Source organism: Centropristis striata, chromosome 19 (genome assembly GCF_030273125.1).
Source record: "Centropristis striata isolate RG_2023a ecotype Rhode Island chromosome 19, C.striata_1.0, whole genome shotgun sequence".
In the NCBI taxonomy this organism is placed as follows: Eukaryota; Metazoa; Chordata; class Actinopteri; order Perciformes; family Serranidae; genus Centropristis; species Centropristis striata.
Window position 1 is genome coordinate 2,673,142 of NC_081535.1, and position 18,037 is coordinate 2,691,178.

General features: G+C 35.2%; 3 protein-coding genes across 3 annotated transcripts in view; 2 read left to right on the forward strand and 1 right to left on the reverse strand.

The window, feature by feature from the left end:
• tmem203 (transmembrane protein 203) overlaps nt 1–8,889 on the forward strand; it is a 65,300-nt gene extending 56,411 nt beyond the window's left edge. The window contains exon 3 of the transcript XR_009396193.1: nt 8,812–8,889. The gene's annotated coding sequence lies outside the window, so the exon portion shown is untranslated. The remainder of the gene's footprint in view (nt 1–8,811) is intronic.
• On the reverse strand, nt 190–4,950 carry ssna1 (Sjogren syndrome nuclear autoantigen 1). The gene is made up of 3 exons (XM_059357454.1): nt 4,685–4,950; nt 1,912–2,111; nt 190–408 (listed from the first exon to the last, which is right to left on the reverse strand). The coding sequence occupies exons 1-3, from the start codon at nt 4,734–4,736 to the stop codon at nt 316–318; spliced, it is 345 nt and encodes a 114-aa protein (XP_059213437.1). The 5' UTR covers nt 4,737–4,950; the 3' UTR covers nt 190–315.
• Nucleotides 6,395–17,245, forward strand: alad (aminolevulinate dehydratase). The gene is made up of 12 exons (XM_059357450.1): nt 6,395–6,451; nt 8,087–8,212; nt 8,731–8,781; nt 10,220–10,316; nt 11,004–11,139; nt 11,589–11,672; nt 12,470–12,558; nt 12,855–12,910; nt 13,811–13,898; nt 14,915–15,001; nt 15,272–15,401; nt 16,075–17,245. The coding sequence occupies exons 2-12, from the start codon at nt 8,094–8,096 to the stop codon at nt 16,131–16,133; spliced, it is 996 nt and encodes a 331-aa protein (XP_059213433.1). The 5' UTR covers nt 6,395–6,451; nt 8,087–8,093; the 3' UTR covers nt 16,134–17,245.
• The last annotated feature ends 792 nt before the right edge of the window (nt 17,246–18,037 follow it).

Here is an 18,037-nt window from a genome sequence, read left to right on the forward strand (position 1 = left end):
TCTAGTTGTAGTCTTGTAAATAGTTTCCCTGCTAGATTGACAGTCTGTCTAAAACCTCAGTGTGAGACTAGAAACTCTAAACACTTGACTTTAGATGTGAGCAGGTGTGACATGATAGTTGTTTTTTTTTGTCTTTTTAAAGTCTTCTGATGTTCAGGTAGCTTTAGACTCAAATGAAGAGTGATGACACTGATAAGAAAACACATTTATTAGGATAAGAAGTTACAATAAATCAATCACATTTATTACAGTTGGTCCAGATGGAGCAGAAAGTGCTGCTGTGGTGAAACAGAGTTCAGTGACCTTTGACCCCCATCAGTGGTCCTTCCTCCTGGGCTCTGTGGCTTTACTGAGGTTTCCTGCTTCCTGCTTCAGGACGCTCAGAAGAGACTGAGAACTCTCCAAGATCTAAAGGAGGAGGAGGAGAAAAACTGATTAAACATAGAAGAAGTGAAAACATTAGCTGCTGTTTGGGTTTAATCTGTAAAGGTAATTTAAAAAGGGGCCACTAGGCAGAGCTGCTGACGGTCCTGTTGTTCTTTAATAAGAGCAGCTTTGGAGGGTTTGTTTGCAGTGATTAGAGGGACGGTTCAGGGAGTTCAGCAGGACAACAACGAGGTGAGTCACAGAGACAATAAATGATGGAGGACCAAGAGTCAGCAGGGTTACATCATTAGTCTGCTGGAGGGAGGACAAAATACATAACAGGGCTGTTTCCACTAACAGGTAACAGCCGGACAATACCCGGAATGAGGCGGGTCTCACTTGCAGAAACGCCCCTAACTAAAAAAGTCCCGACAAAAGTCCGCTCCAACTTTTTTCGTCCCTGTAGAAGAGCAGGGCCGTTTTTCTCCCCTGAAAAAAGCCTGGTTGCTGATTGGATAGAACGCTAAGCAGGATGTGACGTAGTACTTGACGCCACAACAACACGCGCCATTTGTAAAAGCCGGTGAAGCAGTGTTGGCAACTTAGCAACTTTGTTGCTGTATTTAGCGATTTTTCAGACCCCCTTAGTGACTGGAGCAACTTTTTCTGGTGTTATTGGAGACTTTTGGAGACTCGTTCTTACTCTTCTTAACGAGCTGCGGGGACCAGAGGCTCGTTAAGAAGAGTAAGAACGAGTCGAAATGGCACAGTCCTCCTGCAGCAGTCTCTCCCAGCTGCAGAGCAGGAGGGGATGTTAACCCCTTAGAGTCCAGTCTGCAAATTGCTAACAGGCTAACAGTTAGCTCTGTAGCAGTACAGTGTGTATGTGCTAACAGGCTAACAGTTAGCTCTGTAGCAGTACAGTGTGTATGTGCTAACAGGCTAACAGTTAGCTCTGTAGCAGTACAGTGTGTATGTGCTAACAGGCTAACAGTTAACTCTGTAGCAGTACAGTGTGTATGTGCTAACAGGCTAACAGTTAGCTCTGTAGCAGTACAGCGTGTATGTGCTAACAGGCTAACAGTTAGCTCTGTAGCAGTACAGTGTGTATGTGCTAACAGGCTACCAGTTAGCTCTGTAGCAGTACAGTGTGTATGTGCTAACAGTTAGCTCTGTAGCAGTACAGTGTGTATGTGCTAACAGGCTAACAGTTAGCTCTGTGGCAGTACAGTGTGTATGTGCTAACAGGCTAACAGTTAGCTCTGTAGCAGTACAGTGTGTATGTGCTGATAGGCTAACAGTTAGCTCTGTAGCAGTACAGTGTGTATGTGCTAACAGGCTAACAGTTAGCTCTGTAGCAGTACAGTGTGTATGTGCTGCTGCTGCAGGAGGTGTTCACTTAGCGATCTCTGTTTGTTTACAACAAGCACCGGACACTAAAAACTGTTCCTATTGTTGGTTTAAAAGTAGAGCAATAAAAATACAGATGTTTTCCCTAACATGATGTTCCTCATCAATAAATAATGTGTGATCCAGTGGACAGACCTTGGTGTAAGCGGCCTCGGTCTCTGCGATGGTGCGGTCGAACGTGGCTCTAGCAGCGAGTCTCTGAGCCAGACTCTCGTTGACCCTGCTCAGCTTCTCTGAGAGGACTCTGATGTCGTGCTGAAGACGATCCTTCTCCTCTTCCTCCTGCTTGATCTGACGGTTCAACTCCTCCCGCTTGGAGCACAAATCCTCGATACCTGACGGAGACAAGAAGCTTTATTATAGAGGACCAGATCAGACCAGGGACGGAGGATCCTGTTCCTCTGTGACGAAGAGGTGGTTGGATCTGAATCTCTTTGGTTTTTAAGCTCATTTATAAATCACATGAAGGTGAAATTGCTTTATCAGTGCTGAAAGGATTAGTTGGATCACTAGTGATGTCCTAATGAAGCGTCATAATTCAGTTTCTTTATTTTCTGAGCCCACTAGATGGTGTAATGTAGGGCTGGGCGACATGGACCAAAAGTCATATCCCGATATATTTAGGCTGAATATACAGAACTAGACTTGATTCCAGTCCAGTTCTGTGGGATTTTAATGGTTTTATTTAGCTTCAGAGTTCAGCCGCGGTTCCTCTTTCCTACTTTGAGTTAAAAAATCATAGAAAATGTTCATAAAACTGCTGTTTTCACCTTTTAAAAAGGACATAAAACAAATATAAAATGACAAAGAATTTGCCTAGAAGTCAATTTGCAATGATAATAAAAAGCTTAGAGTCTAAATATTAGGGCTGGGCGATATGGACCAAAAGTCATATCCTGATATATTTAGGCTGAATATCGATATACGATATATATCCTGATATTTTTATCACAAAGTCAAAGTCAGATATGACATGTCACAAGTAGTTTTATTGTTTATTTAAGGGAACATAAATACTGTATAACAACAACAGAACCTTTTTTTTTTTTTTTTTTTTTAAATCAAAGCTCCATAAAGTGCACATTTAAATATAAAAAAATATCTTAAATAAAATAGCCTATGAAATAAAATAGGCCAATCTTTTTTCTGAAATAAATATATTTATATGAGAAAAGAATAATGAACACTACAAAATAACTTAATATGACAAACCCTAGTAAAGGCAGAATTTATGTATGAAGAAAGAAAGAAAACTCTTACTTTGAGCTATATTGATATATACAATATGGTCTAATTCCATATCACATTAAAATATATCGCCCAGCTCTACTAAATAGAAGGAATAATAGTATAGTATTAATGTTTGAATATTTGAATATGACAAACCCTAGTAAGGGCAGCATTAATATATAAAGAAAGAAAAAAAACTTGAACTTTGAACTATATCGATATATGCGATATGGTCTAATTCTATATCACATTAAAATATATTTCAATATATTTTTTATATGCATACATCGCCCAGCCCTACTCCAGGTATTAAACGTGAAGCTGTTAGTTGGACTAGTGGTGTGCAGAGGGTTAAAGGCTGGTTTCCACCTGATGACAGTATAATCTGTAGAGGTAATCAGAGTTAATCAGATTGTACAGGGACTGGATCCTGAGATCAAGAAGGACATCACAGGTGTCTGCTCACCTGAGACAACAGCAGGACGAAAGACAAAGACACCTTTAAGATCAATTTGAAACCGAGGAGTAGGGCTGGGCAATATATCGATATTTTCTTTAATGTGACATGGAATTAGACCATATTTTTTCTTTTATATATAAATGTTGCTTAATAGGGTTTGTCATATTTAGTTATTTTGTAACGTTTGTTATTCTTTTCTCATATAAATATATTTATATCAGGAAAAAAATAGGCCTATTTTATTTCATAGGCCTTCAGAGAGCATCTTCTCTTTTTATTTATTATTTTATTATTCTACTCCTCAAACTAATAGCTTTTATTACACTATACCTTCATTGTTTGTTTTTATTCTTCCTGTAAGTCGCTTTGGATAAAAGCGTCTGCTAAATGAATTGAATTGAATTGAATTTATTTTATTTGATAGGGACAATGCAGTTAGCATAGATACAGGACATGCATCTGATGTGCTGCATATAGAGATATAGCTTCAGCTCATTTTCAACTCCTGTCCCTAGTTGGGCTTTTATAACTACATACAAAATCACAATACTAAAAAAATCCAATATACAATTACACCATCTACAAAATAGAATAAAATTACAAACAATTACAATATACATTTACCCTGAGAAAAAATAAAAAAATATATATAAAATAAAATAAACCCTGTATAAATATAGCTTAGAGTTTAAAATCATCATAAATCTATAGAACAATAAAGGAGAAAAGAAAGAAATAACAGAGAAAAAGAAAGAAAGAAAGAAAAAAAAAAAAAAGAAAAAAACTAAATGACTAAATTTACATGACTAAATGTAAATGTATATTTAAGATTTTTTTTTTATTTAAATGTGCACTTCATGAAGCTTTAATATAAAAAAAAAAGTACTCCTGTTGTTATACAGTATTAGAGTAGAACAGTAAAGTTACATAAAATAGAAATACTTCTATCATTGAAATGTTTTTCTTTATTGTTTTACTATTTATTCTGTTGTTTAGAGACATGTTATGGTGAAACCAAAGAGGAATTACACTCAGTGGATAATAAAGTTTTCGTATCATGTCGTATACGACACTTTTTAAGTGGCAGAATAAAAAGTATTTAAAAAAAATAAAAATAGCCCCAAACTCCAAAGGGTTAGCAGTCAGTTTATCAGTATTTTCAGTAACTATAACTACTATTATAAATAATATAACATATATATATAAACAGTAACTTACACTTGACCAGCTCGTTGTTGTAGGTCTGGAGAGCTGCAGCTTGTTGAGTCATGATGAGTTTAGCTAACTAGCTAACTAACTAGCCTCCGTTTATTTACAACAGCTAACTGCTTTAGCTTTAGCGGCTAACGGCTAACTGAGCTAGCTCCTTGGAATCAAACGTTTCTAACCGGCGTCCGTTCCTCATTTATAGACGGTCTATGGTCCGAACCTGGCGGGTCTCCCGGACAACTGATGACCCGCCGGATCCACGACTCTTCTTCTTCTTCTTCTTAGTAGTTTTCTTCTTCTTCTGTGGTGTTTATTGGCAGTTGGCAGTTGGCATCCTTTTCGCTGCATTTACCGCCATCTGCTGGACTTCACTTCTTCCGTACTTTTCCTTCTGTTATATTCTTTGAATGAGACACAATAACAGATTATTATAACACGCTCTAATCCCAGTGTTGTTGTCAGGTCTTTCTCTCATGGTTCTTTATGATTGCCTCTTTATGATTATCCTTTTGTAATGTTCGTTATTCTTTTCTCATATAATAATATTTATTTTAGAAAAAGGAAAAGACTGTCGACTTTTCATCTCATAATTTCGATTTTTTTATCTCATAATTTCGATTATTTTTTTAATCTCAATTTTGACTTTTTATCCCATAATTGTGACTTTTTATCTCATAATTTCGACTTTTTATCTCATAATTTTGATTTTTTAAATATTTTTATCTCAATTATGACTTTTTATCTCATAATTTGTACTTTTATCTCATAATTTTGACTTTTTATCTCATAATTTCGACTTTTTATCTCAATTATGACTTTTTATCTCATCATTTCGACTTTTTGTCTCATAATTTTTTTTCTACCTTTATATATAAATGCTCTCCTTACAAGGGTTTGTTATATTCAGTTCTTTTGTAATGTTTGGTATTCTTTTCTCATATAATTATATTTATTTTAGAAAAAGAAAAATACTTTTTATCTCATTATTCTGACTGGTTTTTAATATATCAATTTTGACTTTTTTTAAAAATATCTCAATTATGACTTTTTATCCAATAATTATGACTTTTATCTTTTAATTTTGACTTTTTTTCTCATAATTTCGATTTTGAATCTCATAATTTCGACTTTTTATCTCAATTTTTACTTTTTTATCCCATAATTATGACTTTTTATCTCATAATTTTGACTTTTTTTTCTTCCTTTATATATAAATGCTGTCCTTACTAGGGTTTGTTATATTCAGTTCTTTTGTAATGTTTGGTATGCTTTTCTCACATAAATATATTTATTTTTAGGAAAAAAAGACTGTCGACTTTTTATCTCAATTTTGACTTTTTATCCCATAAGGAGGTCTCTTTATCTCATAATTTCGACTTTTTATCTCATAATTTTGACTTTTTCAAATCTCAATTATGACCTTTTATCTCATAATTTCGACTTTTATCTCATAATTTTGAATTGTTTTTCTTTCTTTATATATAAATGCTGTCCTTACGTATTCTTTTCTCATATAAAAATATTTATTTCAGAAAAAGATTGGCCTATTTTATTTCATATTTTATATATATATATATATATATATATATATATATATATATTATTATTATTTATTTATTTTTATTTATACGCCATTTGTTGATCCATCCTCCAGCCACTAGGGGGCAGCAGAGCGCCATCAGGAGGTCTGTTAACCGTTAAATAAAACCACAGAAGAAGAAGAAGAGTGTCAGTGTGAGTGCAGTGTGGAGAAGTGGCGGACTCTCTTATTCACAGGTAAGAACTCTGCTGTTTGGAGCATTTATTCAGTTTTTAGTCCTATTTTTTTATTTAATTATGACAGATATGAGGCATTAGTTGTCTCGGTTCGTGTCTATAACTCCTCCAGTATATTATAAAGATGATATGAAGGTGTTTTCTGGTTCAAGGTGACAGACGACGAGCTGGAATAGAAACTTAGTGCTCTGCTTAGAAACTGACTTTCCTTATAAAATGTCTAAAATAAACACACACACCTGTTATTACAGGTAATTATTAACGCTCATTAATAGTGTGTTTGAAGCTGTGGTTCATTAAAACTCACTGATACATAAAAAATGTCTTGTCATCTTAACCCTTTGCTGCTTTACATATTGACTTGAAGTACTTTAGTTTCTCCAGTTTTGTCATAAAAACACTAAAGAAAGGTTTCACTTTGACAAATTTACAATTATGGATGTCAAACTTTGCAAGGATTATAATTAGATTCATTAAATAATATGATTTTCAACTGAAATGTTACTAGTTTTAAAACCAGAAAGTATATCTTACAAGCAATAGGAGCTTGAAGTCACACAGGTGATATTATCTCAAATAAATCTGCAAATATCTATAAAGACACAGTTTACAGGTTTATTTGCATTTCTAAACAGATGGATAATAGTCAAAAAGGAGTCAGGAGCAGTGGTGAAATGTAACATACACAAGTACATTTGTTATTAGTGCTGTACTGTTTCTCATAATTTTGACTTTTTATCTGATAATTTCGACTTTTTATCACATAATGTTGACTTTTTTATCTCAATAATGACCTTTTATCTCATAATTTTGACTTTTTATCTGATAATTTTGACTTTTTATCTGATAATTTTGACTTTTTATCTCATAATGTTGACTTTTTATCTCAATTATGACATTTTATCTGATAATTTCGACTTTTTATCTCATAATTTCGACTTTTTTATCTCAATTATGACGTTTTATCTCATAATTTCGACTTTTGATCTCATGATTTTGACTTTTTATCTCAATTATGCCGTTTTATCTCATAATTTTGACTTTTTATCTCATAATTTTTACTTTTTATCTCATAATTTCGACTTTTTATCTCATAATTTCAACTTTTTTATCTCAATTATGACATTTTATCTGATAATTTCGACTTTTTATCTGATAATTTCGACTTTTTATCTCATATATTTTGACTTTTGATCTCATAATTTTGACTATTTTATCTCAATTATGACGTTTTATCTCATAATTTTGACTTTTTATCTCATAATTTTAAATTGTCTTTCTTTCTTTCTTTCTTTCTTTCTTTCTTTCTTTCTTTCTATATAAATGCTGCCCTTACTCGTCGTTGTCATATTTAGTTCTTTTGTAATGTCTGTTATTCTTTTCTCATATAATATATATTAATTTCAGAAAAAGATTGGCCTATTTTATTAAAATAATTTTAACCCTTTAATGCCTTTTTAGGAATGTTAGCCCACATGTTATAATAGATGTAGCTGCTGACTCAGCAGTGTTTGGATCCAGCTGCTGTTAGTAGAAGCAGCTTCACGCTCCTCTGCTCTCTGAGCTCAGATCAGTAAAGAATGTGGAGTTATTTCTGCTCTGTGTTTTCTGAGTCTTTGTGTCTTTGTGTCTCAGGGTAAAGATGCAGACTCCAGCCGACTCCCTCCTCCACAGCGGGTATTTCCACCCGACGCTCCGCTTCTGGCAGACCTGCAGCTCTGACCTGAGACCTGACAACCTCATCTACCCCATCTTCATCACGTAAAGATACATTTATCCTGCTAACATATACAAAGTACAGACACATGTGTCACAACCAGCTCCTCGGCTATGACACATACGGCATAGGACACAATAGATGTCTTCAAGTTAATGAATTTGTTAAATTAACTCAAACAACTGAGGTTATAAATACAAATGTGGAGTGTGTAAGTCAGTAACATCAGTAATGTAAATGTGGATGTTTGAGCAATATGAAGTGGAAATGTTGTAAATTAAAAACGAAGCAGAAACCAAACAAAGAGAGACTGAGAGCAGCGTTGAAACAGAGTTTTTATCCTTTTTATCCTGCACTCTGCTGATGGTGCCTTCAAGGACACATGGGAGAAACAATAACTGGTCGACCACATCAGCACATCAACACTGGACAGAGAAAAGAAGAGCAAATAGAATAAGTGTGCAGAAGTTTGACAGAGTAGGGTGACAACAGCACCAGACTGGATTGCAGTGCAGTGTTTGTGATGTTGTGTTTAATGAACCTGGTTTGTTTGTGTTTGCAGAGACGCTGCAGATGCTGTGGAGCCCATCGGCAGCCTGCCGGGACAGGCCAGGTAAGAGGAATCATGCACACTGGAAAAAAGGTCTAAAAACCAGATCAAACAGTAAATCTGAGGGAAATGATCTTGCTGCATGGACAGATAATTTACCTTGACAAGATTTATTAAATTAAGATTATTAAATCTAGAAAAAAACATGTAGAACAGAAATATTCTCTGGGTTGACTTCCAACAATAAGCAAAATAAAAAATGTAATCTAGTGGTTGATAAATTGTTTCACTCCTCACTCTCTTCTCTCATTCAACAAAAAACAGAGTCTAAGAAACCAACTGTCCTCCCTGATCACAGGAGGAGGAAAAAACTATTCTAATCAATAATAATAGTTCACCTACAATAGTCATCAGCATTCCCAGAACACAAAGAATGAATAGGCTCCTCCCCCTCAGTGTCCCCTGCAGCAGCTGAGGACCAGTGAGGGTGTTGTCTCCAGATAAACCAGTCATCAGGGTGGACCAGGGCCAGACTCTGGTCCTGGTCCAAGATAAGGAGAGGATCCGTTAGATCTTTATTTATCACACAACAAAACCAAACTCAATCTTCTTGACATGACAGGGACTGGAGTCCACACTGTTCTTCTGTGAAATGTGAAGTTTTGTCAGTATTTATAATATAATTTCACAATATTATATAAAAAGATATATAAATAATGTTGCAATATTTTGTTGCAGTTTTATATCGTTTCATGGCCGCCGAGTATTGATATTTAGCGTTCCTACGGCCGACAGGCCGGCAGTATTTGTGCTGTAGCTCTTTTAGGAATATCCTGGAGATCCTGGTATCTATTACCAGAAAAAAGTAGAATTACCAGAAAAAATGGCAAAATTACTAGAAAATAGTAGAATTACCAGAAAAAAAGTCAAAATTACAAGAAAAAAGTCAAAATAACCAGAAAAAAGTAGAAATACCAGCAAGAAAGAGACTAAATTACCAGAAAACAGACAAATTTAACAGAAAATGTCAAAATTACCAGAAAAAAATGTCAAAATTACTAGATAAAAATGTAAAAATTACCTGAAAAAATGTCAAAATTACTAGAAAAAATGTCAAAATTACCAGAAAAAATGTCAAAATTACTAGAAAAAAGTATAAATTACCAGAAAAAATTTCTAAATTACCAGAAAAAAGTCAAAATTACCAGAAAAAAGTCAAAATTACCAGAAAAAAATGTCAAAATTACCTGAAAAAAAGTCAAAATTACCTGAAAAATAGTCCAAATTACCAGAAAAAGTAGAATTACCAGAAAAAATGTAAAAATTACTAGAAAAAATCTTTGTGACTCAAGTATCAAGATAAAATCGTATCGGGGGGCTGATACGCTGATTCACACCTCTAGTATTGTAGTGACTAGTTGTTGAATAATGATCACTTTCATTGCAGTATAATTTCCTTCTTGGTGCCTTTGTGTTGTAATATAATGTTTCTGTTGTTTAGGTACGGGGTGAACACGGTGGAGGCGATGCTGCGTCCGCTGGTGGAGAACGGTCTGAAGTGTGTTCTGATATTTGGAGTTCCTGCAAATGTAGAAAAGGTCTGTAAAGATTAAAAGAGAGCAAAAACACTCTGAAATGCATTTTTCTGCCTTGTTTTGCTTTTTGCTCAACATTCATCCAGCAGAGCTCAACTCTAACTTTATTATAACTTTTTATATCTATGAGGAATTAAGATCCTTACAATTATAAGTCACCTTAACCTTCCTCTTTTGTTCAGGTGTCCAATCATCCGTTTTAGGTTTTAAATGTACAAAAGTAAAACACAACTTTAGTTTATTGCATCAAGACTTTTTGACTTGTCAGGAACCTTTTATTGAAACAAAATAAAACATAAATAAAGTCACCAAACGTTTGTGTTGTTTCAGCTAGAATATAAGATTATAAAACAATATTCAGTGAAATATACACGGGTCAAAATTAAACCATAAGAGCATAGATGTTACTATAGTTAATATTAAAATAAAACATTAATTTGAGATGTCTTCTAATTCTCCCCAACTTTAACTTTAACTCTAACTCTAACCAAAAAATTTTTGAATTCCTCTTATCTCAAGAGTTTCCTGGCTTGTGAAGAGTGTTGAAGATTCTCTGGAGCGTCCCTGAATATTGACCTATTAAACCCTGTGTTTCTCAGGATGAACAATCCTGAATATTTTCCTATTTAAACCTGTTTTTCTCAGGATGAACGAGACTGAATATTTACCTATTAAACCCTATTTTCTCAGGATGAACGAGGCTCAGCAGCCGACTCAGACGACACTCCGGCCGTTCTGGCGGTGAAGAAGATCCGCTCGTTGTTCCCGGAGCTGCTGGTGGCCTGTGACGTCTGCTTGTGTCCCTACACGTCACACGGACACTGTGGTCAGTAGCCTCCACCATGTTTTATTTTAACATATAGGCCTGGCACCATAACTGTGTTTCCTTTAGGGGGAAGAGTTTCCACAGGGAAAGTCTCAGGCCACGCCCTCTCAAAAGTCGCTAACTGTGCACCAACTCAGCAGCTGATCATAAACAAACCAGCATGGCGAATTATGCACAGCATCTCCACTGGTCATAAACCTAGTGATCGTGAATTAAGACTGGACGCTAAGGGGTTAACATCCCCTCCGGCTCTGCAGCTGGGAGAGACTGCTGCAGGAGGACTGTGCCGCTTCGACTCGTTCTTACTCTTCTTAACGAGCCTCCGGCCCAAGAGTCGAAAAGTTGCTAGTTATAGCAACAAAGTTGCTAAGTTGGAAACACTGCTTTGCTGGCTTTTACAAATGGCGTGCGTTGTTCTTCCTGATGTTATTTCTGTATTTTTTCTTCAGGGATCCTGAACGATGACGGGACTCTGAACAACGACCTCAGCTGTCTGCGGCTGGCTGAAGTGGCTCTGGCCTACGCTAGAGCTGGTAAATCCTGTTTCTGGGTTTTCTAACATTATTTCCTCCTTTTTGAAACAAACAACTTGTTGCCTGTTGCCATGTATGAAAGGAGCTCAGTCTAATTAGAGCTACTGAGGTGTTTGAGTACCAGAATAACCTGGTTGACACGCCTCGCCTTGGCTGATGCTCTTCTACCTTCTACCGCAAATGCCTTAAAGAGAACAGTTATTTATCGTGCTATCAGTTATTGGAATAATTGCCCACTGAATATACGTGAACTGAATAGTAAAGTATCTTTTAATTATTACTTGAGAATGCACTATTTAAATTTGTGAGTAGTGAATTAACATATAAAGTGAGAATTAATGTAATAGATATGAATATAATAACTTATTCGGAATGATTTCTGATGACGTATATAATAATGTCTACAATGTTTAATTGTTAAGTGATTTTTGTTTTGTCTTGTGGACCCCAGGAAGACTAGCTCCTCCCACTTTTGGTGACAGCTAATGGGGATCTTTTTAACAATAAACAATAAACAATAATAAGCATCAAAACTCAACCAAACACATTCAGCTCCTTCACCATGTGTGGAAATTAGAAGCAAAGAAGCCATAAAGTTGACTATAACAGTAGACTACGCCCTACAGGGTATTAATAGTAATAACCTGAACTTTACTTTACTGCAACCAACATCAAATATATCTTTGTTAAATTGTAAAGAGCATGTAAAGCATGGTATGCTTTATAACATTATTTATAAATACATAAACACACACTACCAATATCTCATGTTGTCATGGTGTCGTGTTTCTCTGCAGGTTGTCACATCATCGCTCCTTCTGACATGATGGACGGACGAGTCAGAGCCATAAAACAATCTCTGATCTCTAACGGACTGGGGAACAAGGTCACACACACACACACACACACACACACACACACACACACACACAAACTCTCTCTCTCTCTCTATGTGAAGAATACCACAAAATAATTAATTAAGATCTGACAACAACGCTTCTTTTCTCAGTCTACTTTGCTTACTACTTTGTTTACTCTGCTCTGTTTGTGTCTCTCAGCTGGTTGATGAAAGATCCTAAACTATTATAACCCTGAATCACACACTATTATTATCTGTCAGATGAAGTCGTTGTTGGTTTTGGTGTTTATCATAAAAAGAACCTTTCCTCTCTCCTCCTGCAGGTGTCAGTGTTGAGCTACAGTGCAAAGTTTGCCTCTTGTTATTATGGACCCTTCAGGTGAGTCAGTGTTACTGTCAGGATGGTGTCTATTTAACCCTTTGGTGTATATAAACAACATATAAACACCTTCTAATGCACAACATGGGTCAAAAATGACCCTCATTATTTCATGCTGGCTGTGTGTTTGAATATCTTTTTTTTTTATTACAACAGATCATTATATCCGTTTTTCCTTTCATACTTTATGAAGAAAAATAGTTTTTGTATTATTACATCAAGTTAACACACATGGGTCAAAAATGACCTTGTGCATTAGAAGCTTAGTGATACAAAAAGTGATTCACTAAATTAACAATGTGAGTATATGTGTAACTATGTTTGTCTTATTTTGAAGGTTTGACCAAAAAAAGACACAAAATGACTAAAAAAAGACACAAAATGACCAGAAAAAGACACAATGTGTAACTATGTGTGTCTTATTTTGAAGGTTTAACTTTAAAAGAGTTGTTAGAACCACCAGATTACATTGGAAAATCACATATTTTAGCATTTGAGACTTATTAGAGCCACCAAATAATAATTTCCATTGGAGAAAACACCAATTTAACAAAATAGGTTAGTTAATATTTGTGTCTTCTTTGTCAGGTTTTAAATTGGTGACAACATATAAACACCTTCTAATGCACAACATGGGTCAAAAATCACCTTGTGCATTAGAAGCATAGTGATAAAAAAAAAGGGTTTTTATTCAGAAAGTAAGAAATGAAAACAAAACATTTGGATGTATGATGATCAAAAACAAGTTATTTGAGGAAAACCTGCAACACTGAATGATGAAATTAATTTATTGCAAAGATATAGAATAAAAAAACTTAGTCGGGTCACTTTAGACCATGTTGTGCATCAAAGGGTTAAAGAGACAAAGAGCTGGTTGATGAATGTTTCTGCTGTTTGTAGAGACGCTGCTCAGTCTAAACCAGCGTTTGGAGACAGACGCTGCTACCAGCTTCCTCCTGGAGCCAGAGGACTCGCCATCAGAGCCGTGGTGAGGGGTCTGAGTGTGTGTGTGTGTGTGTGTGTGTGTGTGTCGTGTACTTTGGGGGTTAAAGGTGTTTTATTAAAGCAGTTCTAGGATAACTAATGCTGGGTTTAGTTTAGTAAATCTCTGAGTTTTACTGGAGTCACGGCGCTCCGTCATCTCCATCGTTAAGTTTAAGGTAGTAATCTGTTTCATATCAGTCTTTAATTAGTCTTGGGTTTGTCACAGTGAGGTAATAATGATTATGGTTATTATCAAGAATGTTTCCATGACTGTAGATGTAAAAATGACCAAAAAAGGACACAAAATTATCGAAATAGACATAAATTGACCAAAACTAGATGTTAAAATGATCAAAAAAAGACACAAAATGACCAAAAATAGATTTAAAAATGATCAAAAAAGACACAAAATGACCAAAAATAGACACAAAATGACCAAAAAATAGACACAAAATGACTAAAAAAGACACAAAAGGACCAAAAATAGACATAAAATGACCAAAAATAGATGTAAAAATGACCAAAAAAGACACAAAATGACCAAAAATAGACACAACATGACCAAAAAAAGACACAAAATGACCAAAAATAGATGTAACAATGACTAAAAAAGACACAAAATGACCAAAAATAGATGTTAAAATGACCAAAATAGACACAAAATGACCAAAAATAGACACAAAATTACCAATAAAAGACACAAAATGACTAAAAAAGACACAAAATTACCAATAAAAGACACAAAATTACCAAACATAGACAAAATGACCAAAAATAGACACAACATGACCAAAAAAAGACACAAAATGACCAAAAAAGACAAAATGACCAAAAATAGATGTTAAAATGACCAAAATAGACACAAAATGACCAAAAAATAGACACAAAATGACTAAAAAAGACACAAAATGACCAAAAAAAGACACAACTTGACCAAAAATAGATGTTAAAATGATCAGAAATATTTCAGAGTCTTCTGATGTATAGGGAGAATAAGTGTTGTTGTGTTGTGTGTTGCAGGAGCGAGATGTGAGAGAAGGAGCTGACATGGTGATGGTGAAACCTGGTCTACCGTATCTGGACATCGTCAGAGAAGTCAAGGACAAGGTCTGTTAGAGTTCCTCCTCCTCCTCCTCCTCCTCCTCCTCCTCCTCCTCCTCCTTCTCCTCCTCCTCCTCCTCCTCTCTCCTCCTCCTCCTCCTCCTCCTCCTCTCTCAGGGTCTGTAGATAGATCCGTTAGAGTTAATGAAGAACAATGTAACATGATGATTCCTTTCCCATGATCTGATATTTCACCTGTGTACCTAGGTTACATTTCAATGTAGATTCATCTATGGATTTATCCTACACTCACTATGTTTGATTCTTCTTCTCCAGTTCCCGTCTCATCCTCTGGCGGTCTACAACGTGTCGGGGGAGTTCGCCATGATGTGGCACGGAGCTCAGGCTGGAGCCTTCCAGCTGCGCAGCGCCGTGATGGAGGCCATGACGGCGTTCCGCAGAGCAGGTCGGACAAGTCTGTAGCAAGGTTATGATAGTTTGGGATTTTTTATTAGTTTTAGTTTTAATTTCGTTCTGGATTTTTGTTTTCAAATTCAGTTAGTTTTAGTTAGTTTTTAGAGTGAGTTTGCTAGTTTTAGTTTAGTTTTTATTAGTTTTAGTGTTAGTTTTAGTTTTTTGTAATGGGCTATGTGTTGGGTGCCAGATTCAAAGAGGTCATAATAAATGTTTCCTTTATTTCCTTTGGTTTATCATCTCAGCCCCAATAAGGTTATTAACTCTTACAGTTCTGGGTGTTTTGAATTTTGGTTCTAGTGTAAACATCCCAGTCTCAGTAAACATATTCACCATGTGTTGCATGTTCAGTAACAGAATCCTCTTTCTAATAAAAACACTGGATGATGTATGAAAACATTTGACAAAGATGAAAACGAACATTTTCACTATAATTTAGTTAGTTTTGTAACCACAAAATACAGTTTCAGTTACTTATCGTTTATTAAATACTGTTTTTTATTTTTATTTCAGTTAACGAAAATGTTTTTTCAATTCTACTTTTCGTCATTTCGTTAGTTTTCGTTAACTAGTTTATGTCACCATTAATCAGTATCTTGTGGATGTGATGTGACCTGATATTAATAATAATAATATTAATACTTCCTGTGTGCTCTGTGATGCAGGTGCTGACATCATCATCACCTACTACACCCCTCAGCTGCTCAGCTGGCTGAAGGAGTGAAAACAACCAAAGGATGGACAACAGAGAGCACTAACTATAGAGAACAGACCTCCTCTCTACTCTAAAGCCTTTATTTCACTGTTTTATATTCAGTTTTGTGATTAAAAAATCAAAGATCTTTCTGCAGCTAGCTGAGTTTCTTCCTGTATCAAGTTCTGTTTCTGTGGAAGCTTTAAGGGCTAAAATGTAGGAAAAAATACTTTTTTCGTCATCTTTTAAGGCAACTCATGACCAACAAATTGATATATAATTTTCATCTTTTTTTTAATAAATATACAAAATTAGGCCTCATTTCAAGAGAAAAAAAAACAATAAAACCAGAATATTTTTTTCAATAGTTATAGTGAAATAACAATTTCTTGATGGGAATGAAGGCTATGTCAACTTTTAGTTGCATTACTATGAAGGTTTACCTTTATTAATGGTATAATGAAAATTATTTGGATTACATTTGGACTACAGGAGGGTTAGGGAGTATTTTTCCCTGTTTTTCGGAGTAATTTTTCCCCTTTCAGGTTGGATGTTCTTGCGGGATTTCGAAGTATCTTGATAATTCAGGAAAAAACACATATTCAACATTAATTAGCTACTTATTAACACGCAAATAAGGAACAAATTGGCTCTTAATGAGTCATTATTAAGTAGTTATTAATGCAACCAGAGACATTTACTAAGAGTTTTCCTTCGTGCATGCTAATAATAAGCAACTACGTAATGAATAATATGTGTTCCATAATATAAAGTGTTACCAGACCACTAACTATGGAGAACAGACCACCTCTCTACTCTTTTAAGGCCTTTATTTTCCTTTTTTCTATTCAGTTTTGTGCTAAAAAAAAAAAAATCAAAGATCAGTCTGCAGCTAGCTGAGTTTCTTCCTGTATCAAGTTAGCTTTAAGGGCTAAAATGGACCTGAAGACTGAGAATGTAAAAGCTGACTTCCTGTTGGTTTTATCTGTTAAATGAATCAATCATCTCTCTCCATAATGTGATTTATAAAATGTTTGTTTGTTTGTTTTATGACTCGTGGGAACATGAATGTTTCATATCTTTGTCTCTGCTGCCTCGACTTCACCTGCTACTGACCAGAGGAATAAAGTCATTCAGCTACACGGCTCTCTGTTGTTGTTGTTGTTGTTGTTGTTGTTTTTAACTGAGTAATGTGTCTCCTCAACCAGTGGTGGAAAGTAACTAAGTACATTTACTCAAGTACATTGCAAAAAAAGAAAAGTTGGGTGAACTCAAAATTTCAAGGCAACAAACTTCGATAAAATTTTAAGTTGGACAATTAAACTAAATATTTTAAGTTTTGTTTTTGAGTTTGCTCAACTCTGAATTCAGATTTTTTAACTTATAATTTTACATTGTAATAACTTTTAATCCTTACTTCTGCTAACTTCTGCAATGTGCTGAATTGGCACGATTGTAACGCCGCTATGAAATGTCAGCTAATGTTGTGACCACAATGTTCAGTTAGCATTGATACGCTAATGGCTACTCTTGTAGCTGTAACAAGCAGCGCTGCTAGCATCAGTTAGCAGCTAGCATCAGTTAGCCGCTAGCATCAGTTAGCCGCTAGCATCAGTTAGCCACTACCATCAGTTAGCCGCTAGCAACAGTTAGCCACTAGCTTTCGCTAATGACCGAATTTCACCGCTTTCCCACATTTCACAACAAAGAAATAAGAGTTATCAGAACTATTGTCCCTTGTTGTGAACCCCAACTTAAAGATATAAGTAACAACAACTCACCAACTTGTTTTTGAGCAGACAACTGGCTTCCTTTGTTGTGCTAACTTACATTATTGCCCTAAATGTCAATAATTTATTTCCAAGTTTTACCAACTTAAATCACTGTTTTAGGCCAAAAAATACAAGTTGGCTTTTTTTGCAGTGTACTGTTCT